The sequence below is a fragment of the Calonectris borealis genome, chromosome 3, assembly GCF_964195595.1.
Source record: "Calonectris borealis chromosome 3, bCalBor7.hap1.2, whole genome shotgun sequence".
Classification (NCBI taxonomy): Eukaryota; Metazoa; Chordata; class Aves; order Procellariiformes; family Procellariidae; genus Calonectris; species Calonectris borealis.
This window is the reverse complement of record NC_134314.1, coordinates 84,817,105-84,833,320: the sequence shown is the minus strand read 5'-3', so window position 1 is coordinate 84,833,320 and position 16,216 is coordinate 84,817,105. Positions and strand designations below refer to the sequence as shown.

At 36.2% G+C, this 16,216-nt stretch overlaps 1 protein-coding gene across 3 annotated transcripts in view; it reads left to right on the top strand.

The window, feature by feature from the left end:
* The window catches only part of ARID4B (AT-rich interaction domain 4B), a 90,923-nt gene that overhangs the window by 55,567 nt on the left and 19,140 nt on the right, over positions 1 to 16,216 (top strand). For 2 of the 3 annotated variants that reach the window (XM_075146467.1, XM_075146469.1), the window contains 5 exons: positions 773 to 867; positions 1,967 to 2,064; positions 2,277 to 2,544; positions 3,583 to 3,755; positions 13,503 to 13,751. In XM_075146467.1, the coding sequence (XP_075002568.1) occupies positions 773 to 867; positions 1,967 to 2,064; positions 2,277 to 2,544; positions 3,583 to 3,755; positions 13,503 to 13,751 (883 nt within the window). The remainder of the gene's footprint in view (positions 1 to 772; positions 868 to 1,966; positions 2,065 to 2,276; positions 2,545 to 3,582; positions 3,756 to 13,502; positions 13,752 to 16,216) is intronic. The other variant, XM_075146468.1, reaches the window with a different exon arrangement.

The following is a 16,216-nucleotide window of genomic DNA, read 5'->3' as shown; positions in this document are numbered from 1 at the left end:
TTAATAACTTTAAAATACTGAAATAAAATAAAATGTGACCCCCTACTTCTTAGGATCATGAAAAAAAGCATTTACTATGTGTTAGTTTTCTTGTGTGACTCCTGATTACTTAAATGCATGAGCGTTATCGGTGAGGTAGATTGAAATGTTTTTAAAAGCAAATGCCATTTATTATATTAAATCTTTACCAGGTATTTATACACTGCAAGAGAAGTACAATGTCTATGGAGGCAGGGGTATTTAAATTAGCATTATAACTAGTTAAATTAGTATCTTTTTAACGACATGTGAAGATGAGTTGAGGAACTGTTTACAAGAGATGACAATGTGGTAGCTGTTGCTAGTACAGTAGCATAGGAAGCTTCAGCTCTTTGAAGCATTGTGGGATTTGCTCCTGGGGAGGTTGGTTTTTTTTTTAATTGTAGTGAAAGGACTACACTAGAATTTTTAGATGTAATTGTTTCAGTGGGTGAAATAAAAATATGCATAATATAGGTAGCAAGAAAAGTTGCATCATTTGTGCATGTTCAGTAATATATGGAAGAATGCATATGTGTGAATTAAATTACATTTCTGAACTACCAGGAAAATGGGTTATAAAGACTCTTGAGTTTGTTTAGTTTCATGAAGAGAAAGTACCAGATGCATGAGGTGGTCAGAGGGAGGGGTTTACAGTACTGTGTTTAATAGTGTAGTAGTGCATATGATGCGGATTTCATGTTATTCTGAAAAAGATCTTTCAAAACACTGTAATAACTGTCTTTGTTCACAGGGACTCCTATTAACAAACGGCCTGTATTAGGATATAGAAATCTGAATCTTTTCAAATTATTCAGACTTGTGCACAAGCTTGGAGGATTTGATAATGTGAGTATTAGTATGATGAGTATTCCAGAGCCATAAAAACTGAGGACGCTGTTTATTCTAGTTTAAGTAGCGATAAAAAAGAATCTTACACAGGAGCTTTAGACATATGAAAATTGAATACTACAGCTATGTTAGACACCCTGTAGCTCTGAAATACATGCTTTAACGGGAACCAGAAACAAATTATATTCTAAATAAATTACATATCTACTCAGTGTGTTTAATTATTGCTACATAAAATCAGCCAGCATGTGTGTGTTTGTGATATTTCAAGAAATGTTTGTCTGATAAAGTTGTTACCTCAGGAAGTGAAAAGAGTCACTTCTCAATAAAATCTCAAAGACAAGTAATCTAGTTTAAGTTCTGATATGAGGCCCTTAATTCCTATCTATTCTGGGCAATATATAGGAGAATATGCTGACTGTCATTAGTGGGATTGGTCTTGGAGCAGTAATTGAAGCATGTGGAATTCATGGCCAAGCAGATTCTGTTACTGCTTTGGAGTGCTTCCCATAAATTTAGCCTGTTGGTTGAGGAAGTATGTTAGTGCAGTGACACCTTTCTCATATACAAGAGAGGATCTTTGTGCTTTGGTGTTGCAGTACATCTGCTTTACCTTCACAGATGGTTAGAAATTAGCATATCACACTGTCACAAAACTTCGACACTGAAGGACATATTAAGGATATAATGAAAGACTGGTAGCCACTGTATCTGGGCCAGTACTGCTAGGGCTGAGTATTGTTAATACTTTGCATGAATTTTTTCTTTCCAATTTAATTAAAATTCTAGCTCTGATAGTTAAGAATTACTTTAAATATAAAATAAAAATGATGTACTGATTTTTCTGATCTTTGTATTTTCTTTCCTTTGTTTTATTACCATCTGGAGAGGAAAGCCTGCTGAAATGCAGAAATGCTAAATTGCTTAAAGTAGTTACGCTGGACTGCAGTTTGCATTATAGTGTGTGATAAATAGTAATTTTATAGATCAGAGGAAATTACTTATAATTATTTTCCAAAGTTGTGAAGTTTGTCGACTTAGTCTTTTTTGTGTCAGTGAGTTAATTTAAAAGCCGTGACTTCATTTTCTTTAACAGATTGAAAGTGGAGCTGTGTGGAAGCAAGTTTATCAAGATCTTGGAATCCCTGTATTGAATTCAGCTGCAGGATATAATGTTAAATGTGCATACAAAAAGTAAGTAATAAAGCTATGAAGTTTGTGCTAAAACAGCACTAGAAAGAACTGAAGTGATCCTGTGGTAGCGGTAATATAACTGAAGTCCATAAGTTTTTGGTTATAATACAGTTTTTTAGGCTTTAAACATACTGTTCATGTTTAGCTTCTGCTAGGTAGCCTGTTCTTTCTTGAAACAAACTTGCTTATCGCAAGCCATTTCTTTCTTTTAGATATCTCTATGGTTTTGAAGAGTATTGTACATCAGCTAACATTGAATTTCAAATGGCATTGCCAGAGAAACTGACGAGCAAGCCTTGTAAGGACTGTGAAAAAGAAAAAGAATTGAAGATCCGTGAAGAACCAGAGCAGGATGTAAAAGAAATAAAAGTGGATAAGGAGGAGCACAAGCAGGAGGAAGTAGCAGTAGTACAACAAGAAGAAAAAAATTTAGCTGAGAATGATAATGAAAGTAAAGAAAATGATAAGCCCTCTGTTCTGGTAAAATATTTTAATTTTCATGTTATATGCTGTTTGTAAAGTCAAGTGGTGTGTTGATAACCATGAATTCATGTCAAGATTGAAATCTCCATAATGGATTTAAAACAAGACAAAAACATGCTGTAAATCTAATATAGAACAACACATTTGAGCCATATTTATCTCTAGGTGCCTGTTTTAGGGGATCATGATGTCAAAATGTCTGACTTGTTAGGAAGCAGCTGCAACATTCCACTTGTTTGGGGGCCTCCCAGGACAAATGGAGACTAATTAGTGTGCAGTTTTATCCTGATCTGGATAATGCATGCTCACAGCTAACTACAGTGCTGTGCTGATACTTTTATTTTGCATTTAGCCATGCTTTTAAGCCCTCATAAATCTTGCTTTTACTTCTCCGCTCCAGTGAAACCAGTGAAGCTCTCCAAAGTCCTGGGCCATATGATGTACACAGTGGTCTGATGTAGTAGTTCAGTGGTCCAGAGAGACAAATGTTTATACCTTTTCAAAATCTAATGTTGACTCAGTGGTTTTAGCAAAGGAAGTCTAGGGTGGTAAGCTGAAGTACTGCGCTGTGCAGGCTTAGCAGTTCGCTCTGGAGGCAGCATAGGCTCCTCAAGTCAGTGTGCAACACATATGTAATGCTTCTGCGTGTAAGTGGCAGCCAGCCCTGGTCTGTCTGCTGGTACTAACTCTGGGGTGAATACCAGGTGGGCCAGTACTGATATCTCTGCATCCTAAGTGAAAACATACCTTGTGAAGTGTTCATCTTGGGGATTGCTTTGCAGTTCAGGTCTAAGAGCTGCAAGCCTATATCACTGTGACAAAACTAGCTAGGACACTGGCTGCAACTTCAAAGTCTGTTACGTTTAGCTTGAGATTTTCGGGAGAAAAAACAGCGGAGGTGCTGTAATTTTAGAATAAGCCCTAGACTCTAGATTTTTTTGCTCATATAACTCCAGTGTATTTTGTCTGCCTTTTGTTAAATCCTTTGTATTTTTATTTCACCTTGTAAGTTAACTAAAGGTTTTATTATCCTAGGGAAACAAAAAAAATTTGCCAGATTCTGCCTATACTCAGCCTGATCAAGAAAAGGACTTAAATGTAATCAAAACTGAAGATGAAACCAAACTAGAAGATAAAGAGGAGGAGAAGATTAAAGAAATGGAAAATCCTGCTGTAAATGCAGATGCTGAAGAAAAAGAAAAATCAGGGTAAGTTACTCTGTTTATAATCAGCTAAGGCATCTGATATATGTTCATTAAATTTTACTCTTGTAATCTGAACTTCAAATCAGACATCCCTGTCGTGAATTAGACTCGTATCTTCCAGAGACCTATGTATTCCTAACTTTGATATGGTTAGTGCCATTGAAGCATGTGGATCTAATTTTTTTTTTTTAAAAAAAAAGAGCAGCTGAAGTTTTTACAGGGTCCAGGCCTAAATATTTATAAGCTAAGTGAGCAAAAGAACGTATAAAGCACAGGTGACTATTTGATTTAAGACAAAAATATTGCAGCCATTGCCAGTAGGATTTGTCTACTTAATTTTGGTACAAGTATATCGCAAACTTGCGGTTTCCAGCTTTTGCTGTTGGACAGTGGTGTGTTATGGGTAACACGGAAAAAGATGGAAGTACCTTGCATCGCTTAATAACAGCTTTGACACTGAGTGGGCATGATACTGACAGGAGTCTCTTGTGTAGTCCTTCAGAACGGAGTTTTGGAAGTAGGAGATTGAAGTAATAGGGATGCTCAGGGCCATGTAATCAATGGATGTATGCAGGTGATCTCTCATTTCCTTTATGGAATGGGCAGGTTTTCCTGTCTCAGTGCAAAAAATAAACACAAGTGTTTTTTGGCAGCCACGCAGAAAAATAGGAAGTTTACATCAGAATAGAGTCCTCACTAATCCCCAGTGTCTTAATTTATATTCTTGCAATTAGGACCCTCATACAGTATGTTTTCAAGTGTCAAGAACACAAAAATGGCCATTACAGGTCAGATCGAAGGTCTCTTTTAATACAGTATCTTGTCTTCAACAAAAAACAATAACAGACGCTTAAGGGAGAAGCTATTACAAGAGGGAAAGCAGATAATGACACCTCCTTATACTTTCAAAGCAATCTGTATATCAAGGATTTATTTTGGTACTAAATACCGGCTGTTGCCTGACCACTAATTTCCTCCATTCAGGAGGAACTCCGTTCATTCCAGGAATCTTTGCTATTTAGTAGATCTTAGCTGTCTTAATCTTCTGTCTAGATATCATTAACTCTTAATGCTTTTTCTGGCCCATTGAGAGTTGTGACAGAATGGTGTAGTTCAGTATATTGATTTCTGGTAATAGTTCTTTTTTTATTTTATTAAGGGTTTTGATTTCCGTATAACAGATTCTGGAAGGATCCTCTGTAAAATGTTTTTGTCTTCCTAAATATTTTCGGTGAGATTATGTTGGCAATTTCTGTAATTCAGAAATGCAGAATACAGAAAAATCAAGTTTACCTGAACTCAGTAGAGCCTTTTCTCTGTGGATGTGATTTCATTTGAATCGTATGTGGATTTTTCTTTTTTAAAGGACCCATTGCTGGAATTTGTTACATTTGCCATTTTAAAGATGAACTAGATGAGTTGTACTGTAACAGGTTTGCTGGATTTTCAGAAATATTAAAGACTGATTTTACAATGCTACTTTCAAAATATATAACTGAATAGATGGAAAACTTTACACTGCTTAGAGAATAGCAGTTTTTAAAGTTCCCTAAATTGTATATTTATATGTGTGTGTGTTTCATATTACTTTGTGTTTACTTATATACTTGGAAAGTAGAGTGGCTTAATACTTACCATGCTGCCATAGTAAATGGTACATAAAATTATAAGCTGCATTTTCTTTTCAGTAATCCTTTATTGTTGTTTGGTGTTGTAGGGGTTTGTTTGTTTGGTTTTGTTTTTGGTTTTTTTTTTTTAATCCTGATTCATGTCCATTTGGGTTATTTATGACATTAAAAAATGTTACGAGTTTTCTTCGTTTTTATTTATGAAAACAACAAAAAACTAGAAAATACTATTTCCTCTTAATTTTCCCCAATTCATCTGGTTGTAATTGAGTGCTTTTCTCTCTACTTCTCTTTACTTATCCAGTAAAAACTCTTCTAACTAGTATTTTGCTGTTGTGATTCATGAAAGATTGTAACGAGTTGCTTAGAACAGAAAACATAGCTCTGGAAATAGATGTAGGTGGTGATGTGGTCATTGCTGGGGATATGTTTCAAGGAATAATTTAACTTACAAAAATGAAACATTTGTAGCAGTTAATAGTGTGTAAGCATTTATAAGCAGTGGTACTCTAGTAGTGGTGTTAGCGTGATTTCTTTTCCTTTCTTTCCTCAGAGATTGATAGGAAGTACAAAATGCACTTCTGTCAACTTTAAAGAATTTTTAAAAATGTCACTGTCATCCTAAATGCTAAACAATGTCTTTAGCGTTTGTACCATAAAGGCAAAAAGGGGTTTTTTTTTGTGAGCCTGGTATGCTGGTGGGAACGTTGTACTCCCCCTATCCCCAACTTTATGGGTTAGAAGTGGCAAAGGTTTTACAGATGGGGAAAATGCTGTGGTTTGAGTTCTTTGTTGAACTGAAATACCAAATGAAAAATGCATTTTTGTAGGTGGAAAACTAATCACACACATACAGAACACCCAAAATGTAACCAAAATAGATTACTATGGACTGAATTTTTGTCAGTGTATTTAAAATGTATTCCTGAAACCTTTTTTAAGCTATGGACCATGTGTCTTTCACAGTCTTAACCAAATAGCCAAGCAAATGAAATCTGAAATTATATAAGGCAACCTTGTAGAATTTGCTGTTTGGGTTTATCTCTGTAGGACTTTAGGCATCTTCATGTAGCTTATTTGTGTATAGACACAAGGGACCAAGAGAACAGAAAAACTTCGGGGTTTCTTCTTGCTGAATTTCTGTTGGGTGGACTGGATCTAATTCCCAGCTTACTGGGAACTTACTTTCCAGGGTTGGAAGCCAGGGTTGTTTATTTTCCAGAGGTTTTGTTTCTCTGTGCTGTCCCATGTGTCTCAACCCTTTGAGATTGCTACCACTTGAATCCCGTGGTCCCTTCTGCACAGACTTTAACAATATGATGAAGAGGAAGAAAGGCTGAATGTGGTTCTCTTCCTTTCTTCCCCGTAGTGCCTGTTTATTGCCTGCTTGTGTATCTGTGAACACTGAGAATAGAGATTGAAAGGCAGCTTGCCCCTTATTCTATACATGCTTTTCTTGTTTTTTCTGTGGCTAGTGGAAGATGCATGTGCTAGATTAGGTTTTGTGCAACTTCTAGTCATAAAAACAGTAAAAAAAGGCCAGTAATGTGTTATTTCTCATTGGTCTGTCCCAGGGAGATCTTTACAAAAATGGCTTCGTAAATGCATCTTTTTCCCTAACATACAAAAAAGTATTCATTCTTAGTCAATGAATAAACAGGAAAGTTTAAAATCCTCCTTATTTTGAAGTTCCTGCTAACTTCATGTTGTGGAAGCAGTGGTCTTCAAATGTAGCATTGCATAGTTGGTACAATTTTTCCTTTGTAGCATCTAACATTAACTGTTGTAACTATTCAAAAACTTGAGTCAAAGCCAACAAATTGAGAACCAAGGGGCTTGTCTACATTGTTCATTATGTAGAAAGTTGAACATGTTCCCAAGAGGCTGAGGCCAGGAGCCTAGTGGAGCTTTTAAAAGGTGTGGGGTTTTTAATATAAGCTAATAAAATAAAAAGTAAGTCTTTAAAAATTTCATAGTAGATACAGTTTGTGAATTGAAGTGTAGGTTAATTGCTAATTAACCAATATTAGTAAGAAAATTTTTCCCAGATGATTAATTCAACTCCAAGATTTGTTTTTGTTTGTTTGGTTTTTAACACTTTTCTCTAAAACACCTGCGACAGGCCACTGTCAAGAACTTTATATTGAACTGAAAGTTTCAGTGCTCAAAATCCGGATAATAATTTTTGCTTTCCAATAAAAATTTGCATCAGACTTGTATATTGGTAATACTTGGATTTTCGAGGTGACCAAGCAAAATTCTTTGAAGTAATCCCAATTACAGTACAGAAAGATTGCAAGAGGCTTTGTTCTTCTGTGTTCCTTCTTTTGGTTGAGGTGCTGCCGTAACCCTAATGTCAGGAGGGGCTGCCATCTCTGCATTCTTACCCTGCCCTTTCTCACCAAGCTGTCATTTTCAGTACTGACAAATAGTTCTTACTTGGTTTTATGAAACTTTTTGGATTTTTTTTTTTTCTTCTTGAAAACCGCCTGCTTTTTTAATTTCCTCCAATGAATGCATGAGTAAATGTTCTTAAAGAATACTTTAGAAACCTAAACACTTCTGGTTGTCTCATACTGCTGGTTTAGGTCTTCATGGTATGGTTTTCTGGGAATTGGTACTGCCATATTTTGACCGTTTCAAAAGGAGAAAATGCTAAACCTCTTTGGCTAATAATCTTGAATGGATTTAAACCATTCATTCACATGCAAGGGAAAAATCTTAGTCTTAGAGCTGTTATATACATCGTTCCATGCAGTAATAGCATTTCCTCTCCTATAAGCAGTGGGAGGGAGCTAGGAGTAATAAAAGCAGTAGTTGAGAACTAGGTTAAGATGGGCATTGTTTCACGTGAAGGTTTTTGCTAGGTTTATTACCCTTGTAGGTTAGGGTGACTACCTGCTGTGCCTGTGCTGCTGATGGCTTTTATTTGTACAAGAGTTAAATTTTCTGGAAACACTTGATGGGGATTTTCTGAAAGCAATTTACCCACGGAATTATGTAATAGTCAGAAGCTCCATTTCACCTATGGGAGATAACGGATTGTTAGAGGCAATGTTTTCTTCAGTTCCTTATCTGTTAAAATGATATATCAAAGCTTTATGGTGGTGAATCTGAAATGGTAGCAGGAAGGTTAAAAAGTTTTGGAGTGAAGGAGATTTGGTACAGAAGGCATATCTTCTAGCTTCTGGATTAGTGTTGAGAACTATATATTGAGATAGGTTTCTCCAGTCTGATTTAGGTTTATATGGAATTGATTAGCTTGGGAGAAGGGAGAGAAATGCGTCACGTTCATTGCACAGTTGATGTGAACGTCTGCTCTGAATCTTAGACTGTTGGTGTGTATGCAAAAAAATACATTTTTAAGAAGGTAGTTTCATTTATAGGAACATATTTCTATGCTCTTATTTGTGATGTGTGTTCTATTTATGTATTCCAGCTGCCTTTGTATTGGGAAAGAAGTTTCTGTATAGTCATATTTTCAGAAACAGTCTAATTGATTTTTTTTTTTCCTTAATATAGAAAATGCACTGATAACTACATATGTGTAAGGATTGTTTTTGATACAGCAATAAGATGCTAATGTCACAATAATAAAGTGTACATGTGGCAGTGTAAATGTACCGGTCCTGTGCATGCATCATGTTGAATGGAAGGGAGGTGTCTTTAAGGTGGAAAAAGTGATTCTGTCATTGCATTTTACGTATCTTATGGTCACTACGGAGGTTATTGACCATGGTAGCTGTCACTGAGACCTATGTGCATGGGTAAGCCCTTAAAACATTCATCAAATATTAGGTGTTTTCAAGCTGAGTGTGAACCAGTGCCATAAAAATGAAGACTGCTGTACTCCTCATCCAGACTTCTGAACCATCCATTATCCTTTCAAGGAATGTTTCAAAATACTTTAAAAAAAAACTAAAAACCCCACCAAAACCCCACCAAAAAACAACAACAACAACAAAAACCCACCAAACTCAAACAAACAAAAAAACCAAAACAAAACTTAGCTGAATTATTAGAATCAATTACATGAGATCCTTTCATTTGTCTTCTCCGTAGCAGCAGAAGAATACACTGGTTACAGAGTACATGCTTGCATCGTTGAAGTGTACTGTACTATTCTCAGACTTAATGTGAATCACACTAGTGCCTTTCCCCTTCCCTCAGAATGATGGACCATAAATGTGCATTTATTTAGATTTTCTGTGTGCGTAGGCAGAAGTCCTTCGAGCTTTCATTTTTAGGTTTTCCTTGCAACTTCAGAGGGAAGACAAATACTGGTGAATTTTTGGGGTTTTGTTATTTTGATTTATTAAAGATGAGATTCTAGTGTCATGGCATAAGTACAGGTCTTAAAGGCCTCTCTGCCTTAAAACTTAAGGGCTTCTTAATGCAGCTGTGATTGAGAAAGTCGCAGTATGAAGAAAACTCGACATCTTCCAGCTCTGTATTATGTGAAGTAGAGGTTAAATAATGCTCTAGGATGAGAAAAAGGAGGGAAACAAAAATAGAAGTTAATTGCTAAACTTGAAGTGTCAATTACACTGGAGTTTATTTCTGCTAGTGGTTCAATTAACTGTAATGACTTAATTGAACCAATAATTGAAATAATCTTGCTTCCTCAAGTTTTAGAATAACCCTTGAAAAAAATAATCTTGCATTTGCCATCTCACCTGCTGTGTGTGCCAGCATGGTGTGTCAGGGAAAATGTATTGGAGTAGGGTTAGGTTTGCTGCAAAACAGGGATCCTAGGAGGCAGATCTAATGCTTCAAATCACACCGTCTCATAGGTTTCACCTGGGCTTTGTGACAGTGCTGTGGTTAGTGCAAGAGATTGTGGGCTGAAAGGCGTTTGCATGATATTGCAGTTCCATTAGTGGTGTAATAGCATGCACTATTTCATCTATTAACAACATCTATATGCTGATACACTTACCCTTATTACGGGCTTGTTGGTGTTAAATCTTTATATTGACTGAGAATTACCTGCCACATGTGTATTTTTGAACACTTGCAGTATTTTTAGCCTTCTAACGATTTCATAATGTCCTTTGGAACTAATGATATGCAATATTTGTATGATCTAAACATTTTAATGGTTTTACTTTATTAACAAATATTTTTGCATTTTAATTCATTAATTTCCTGCTTCTGAAGGTTTATGTTCCCATTCCATGGGAGATGGGGTGAGGGTATTCATTAGTCTGCAGTTGTAATTGGAAATGCTTTTGAGTCCTTCTGATAAGCCTTCTGGTGGTACTTTGGTTTCTGGAACACAGTTACACTTGTATTGCTGTGTTGCACAGTGTGCATGCACATCTGCAGCTGCCTTGTTTCATCAGCTGCTGCTTGGGTTGTTCATATTGTTGCAGCTTTGTGGCAAATATTGCTTGGTACTGTTTTTAAGTTGACAATTATTGTCTGCTGCCAAGAGGCTTGTTTGTTTCTTTCCCCCTTCCCCCTCCCCCCCCCCTGGGATTTTGACTAAATAGCATTAAAGGAAATCCGATGTTCTCATGCACACATACATGGACAAATGAGGTTATGACTGTGCATGCTGGATGGCTACAATCTTACAAACCTCTGTTTCATGGCAGTCATGGCTTCTCCTTCATCTGCACTGCCAGGTTTGAGCTTTTTATGGCCTTGTAAAACAAATCTTTTCTTCCTTGCAACCATTGGAATATAGTTTGGTGGGTTTTTTTTGTTCCAGGAGCTATATGAGTACGCCGTTTTTTCTGCTCCAAAATGATGAATGTTCTTTGCTTTTCTTTGGTTTCCTAAAATCTCTTATGATCGCTAACCAAATCACTCCTTAGAACACTTGTTAATTGCAGCCATCTCTGCTTCCGTTTTGCTTTTGCTTCCTGACATTCCCTCCACCTATGTATAGTCTGCTCTTCTCATCTACTTGACCATCCAAGTTATTCAACTTCACAATGAGGGTTTCACACATCTCTTCCAGAGAAGTTCTGGTATTGTCATGGAGTCTTTGTAGAATATCTGTTGGGAGACCAAGAAAGCCTCAGGGTGATTAAGGTGAGAGAGACTCCAAACTTGTTCAGCTTCTAGAGAGCCACTGGCACCGTAATTGCCAGTGTCTGGGAAATCCTGAATCTCCCTCATAGGCATGCTTTTCTTTGCAGACAGCATTCAAGGATTGTGCCACTAGTTCTTGGGGGAAAAAAAATTCTGGCAAAATTTGGTTTGTTACAATTTTGAAGAGTCTTGTTAATAATGGGAAATCACGAGCTCATCTTGTTCTTGGAGCAGTGGTGGCTCTGCTCCTGATGCCAAGTTTTTTTAGCTTTTGTATGATAATAACTGTTAAGCTGAAATTAGCTGGGAGTTTTGATTTAGTGCAGCAGAGAGTATAATTTAAAAGCATTTAAATTACTGGTTGGTGCTTTCTGTTGTTAGCTGTGGAATTCTGTTCAGGAATTTTTCATCTGAGTCTTTGGGGACTTTTATTTGTGATTTCTTTGGGAGGTGGATTTTGCCATATGATGGGTAGTGGAGATGAAGTGAGCTTTCAAAGCTCATTCATTTATGTTGCATTTTTAACTCTGGTGATTTTAACTTCATTAGCAAAGTAGCCCACTGAAAGTATATAATAAATTGAAAATCTTGGCCTTCCAGAACAAAACTGTCTGTTCTATGCCATGTTTACCTGAATAGGTGTATCTTTTGTGATTTGATTTAGTTAATATACCAACAGAGGGAGTTTTTAGCATTTGTCTCACAGTGTGTGCACATATATATATGTATGTATATATTTGTGTATGTGTATATATATGTGTGGCAACATTCATTTCTGAAGTAATTTCAATAAATCCATGTGGTTACGCTACAGTTGAATTTAGCTTATTGTTCTGAATTCTCTTTTGCCAGCTAATTAGATAATAATACTGCAGTTTTACTTCTACAAAGAAGCATTTGAATAATTAAAATGCTATTTGATCTTTTCACAGAGAGAAAGTAGCTTGGCTTATCTGAGTATTTCCTACTGAAAATTTCATGGAAAGATTTAGATTATTAATACAGACTTTTGTGTTTGTGAGCTTAACTTAAATATTGGTGTGGATCAGACTTGGAGCAGGACTTATCTTTTTTTACCCAGTCAGTAATACATCCAAACATACCTGTTCCACGTCTCAGGTTTTTAAATTGTTAGTGGTCTGTGGTTATTGTGAATTTAATAAGCAGCCCTAATCTGTTCTGTCTTGCACAGAGTGTGGGATTAGAATGATGTGAGGGCCAATAATATTGTTTTGTAAAGCTATTTAAGATTAAAAGAAAAATATTTTTCCTCCATTAACTTTTGTAATGTAGTCTGCCTCTAAGCTGGTTGGAGATAATTTTCAGAACACTAAGCAGCCCATAACTGCCATTGACTGAGACTAGCAAGATTTGTGGGTTCTTAGTGCTTTTGAAAATTGGTCCAAATATCTAAAAATGTATTCAAAATTAGCTTACTTTTGAAAACAGTGAACACCTGCTTGTGTATTTAAGTAATAATTAAATGCAAGTTTGACTTATATTTAGAAGACTTTTAGCATAATTGGCAAGGAGTGACAAGGTCATAAATTAGCACAGGTTTCTTGATTTGCTAAATAATCTTGCATAAGGATTTCTTTCCCCCCCCCCATCTGGTTTTGGTTGCAGTCACTTCAAGGTGTTGAGATAGAGATTATTTATTCTAATAAAGCAAGGATCTTTTGGGGAAGCAAATTTCAAGAAGCACTTGTAAAACTTGTAGGTTGAAAAATGGAATTTAGGGAACTTTATATTGAGAAGGGTGAGTTTGAACTGAAAAAATGGTATTTAAACAAAGGGACTGCATGAAGGAATCATATAAAGATGAGTTTGAACAACTTCTGCTCATACAGATTGTGATGGATTATTTTTTTCTTTTAGTCAAGTCATTTTTTGCACCTTACAGTCACTGGATTTTGTGTGTATTGCTATATCCTATTTTGCTGATATTACTCGGCCATATTTGGAGCCTGCTGTTCCCAGTCTCTAATGCATCCACAATATTTATCAATATATGTGGTTTGGAACTGAAAAGCTTATGAAGTATCTCATATTAACTCTACAATTTTTTAAACCTTTCAAGAGATGACACGAATAAGGAAGAAGATGAAGATGAAGAAGAAGCAGAGGAGGAGGAAGAGGAGGAGGAGGAGGAAGAAGACAACAATAACAATGAGGAAGAAGAGTTTGAATGCTATCCACCAGGCATGAAAGTCCAAGTGCGGTATGGAAGAGGGAAAAATCAAAAAATGTATGAAGCTAGTATTAAAGATTCTGACATCGAAGGTGGAGAAGTCCTTTACTTGGTGCACTACTGTGGATGGAACGTGAGGTAACTTGAGTTTTAGTTAGTGATTACTTCTTGAATTACTTCTAAAATACACTTGTGTATTTTAAAAACTAAATGAATAGAGATCTGGAGTCCTAAACTTTCAGTATTGGTGTTCTGTGAAGGTCATTGTACTGTATGAAACTATTAGATTTTTAACACTATATAAATGCAGTACTTCAGTTACTTAGAAAATCATCTTAAAATTACTTGTTCAAAGAAGGCTTCCTTCATTCTCATCTTATTTTTAGATCTCTCCATATAACAAATGACAGCTCACTCTTTCACAAATTCCTCCTCTGGCTCTCTTAAGCCAGTTTTCTCTCATACAATATTTGAATAGTGCATTTAGCTGAGTCTTTGTACACACTCTTCTCAGTGAAGCAGAGAGTACACTAGCAGTATGGTATTTAACAAGAGAAGTACAAGATTTTTACTGGCGAATTAGTATGCAGCAAATAATTGCATTTCATTCAGATCTGATTTCCACCCCTCCCCACCCCTCCTTCCCCCATGGCTGCCTCAGGCTTCCAAACAAGACTCATCTTAGCCCAGTGGCTTCTTATGCTTTTCTTAATATATGCAGGAGTATATGCTTTTTATTGTCTTTAATACAGCATTAATAGAAATAAGTTAAAGTATTAATATATTTTTGCCATTTCAGACCACTTTTTTTGCCATTTAAAACTTGAAGCAACTTTGAAAATAGTAGAGAAAACTAAAGCTTCTTTAAGCCAATTACCAAGTCTCCTGCTTTTTTCCTCAGTTTTAGTGTATCTGCTCGTTGTCCTCAGTTGTCATCTTTTAAACTTTATTACTGTGTTTATAGATCTTTAAAAAAAACAAGTCTGAGGCAAATCTGCTGTACTTTTTATTTATTATTCCTCTTCTGAAAAATCTCGGGCTCTTGTGACCTTCTTCTGTCATCTGGACTTTGATTACCATCCTACCTCTGACCAAGAGGGCAGGACAAATCTCATTTATTCAGTGCTAGCAAGATCTGCTAGCAAAGGTCACAATTACAGAAGCATGATACCTCTCTCCTCCCTTGAATACACCTCTTTGCATCTAGGCCTGGTGATTTCCAGGACCACCTAAGCCACTGCTGAGAAGGAACGTCTTGATATTGCTGGTTTTGATATCGATCTTTTGTAGAATTTTGATCTACATATATATTGATCTACAGGAATATGATCTTTCACATAAACTGTCTTCAGGCAACATTTGTAAGCATAGTAGGCTATGAAGTCAAGATACTAGGGGAGATGCAGCCTGCTCAAGGTAACATTTGGAATGTGACTAGCGTTTCTGTCATTATTGGGTAGGACTTGCCTTAGGAGTGTAAGTTGCTGAAATTTGCATCCCACTCACTGAGGATTACTGTAGCATTCAAAGAGGTTTCTTGGTTTTGAACTCTTGTTTTGGAATTCATGTGTAAACATAGAAGTTACTTTCCTTTTTGAGTGAATGCTATGCTATTATACATACTATGAGGTGAGATGATTGGAGTTTCATTTGAGCGGTACCACTTTAAATATGAAGAAATGAGAAGTCAAAAATGAGCCTTCAACTTGGAGATCCCAGCACCCTGGTTCTTAAAGGAGAAATCAAGATTCTGTTTTTTGAACTCTGCATTTTAAACAAATACGTGGATTGATATCAGAGGCATTATTTCTGTGACTAGGATATATTTGATAAGAAAAGCATTTTTAGTAAACTTGCACTCATTTGAGAGGTGAGGAGAGTTTGGTCTTTCTGGCAGCAGGACTTATATTTATATTCTTACCTGGGGTTTCAAAAGAGCCCTCTGAAAGGGGCTGGAAGAATAGGATTCTTCACTGAAAAAGATAGCAGCGATTGAGATTTAGCTATAAGACTGTGTGTGGACTCTGCTAAATGTGTAATTTAATTCAAGTAAAATTACTTAAATTTTTGGATTTCACAGTAAGAGTGGGTAAGCCTGAGCTTAAGGCAGCATCTAAATGCTTTGATACTCTAGTATTGTGAAGACAAGTCTTGTATGATGTAATAACTTGATTTGGATTTTAGTCAGTCACAGCCTGGAAAAATAACTGCTTTACTTGGATAGGTAGCAATTCCCTCCTCTCCGTATTCATTGTAGCTACATTCCTTACTTTTAGTGTTTAGCAGGGACAAGTACTGTAATATTAGGTCATGGGATGAACTGAACTAGGATTTTCTAATCATCCAGGATTTTTTTAATTCTGTCATTCTCCTACCCCTTAAAGTTGACTTTCCTGTTTCCCCTTTTGGTCACTATGCCATTTAATGGCCTGTTCTTTAAACCCAGAAGTTTGAGAGGAATCCTAAATAACTACTGATGTTTCTTATCACAAGGTAACTTCGGTATCGGTCTGGGATTCAGAATAATTGCGTGTGTGCGCAAATGCTTTGGGGTACTTGAAATTAATTTTGGTAAACTGGTATTCAGCTTTGTTAGGTTTTTT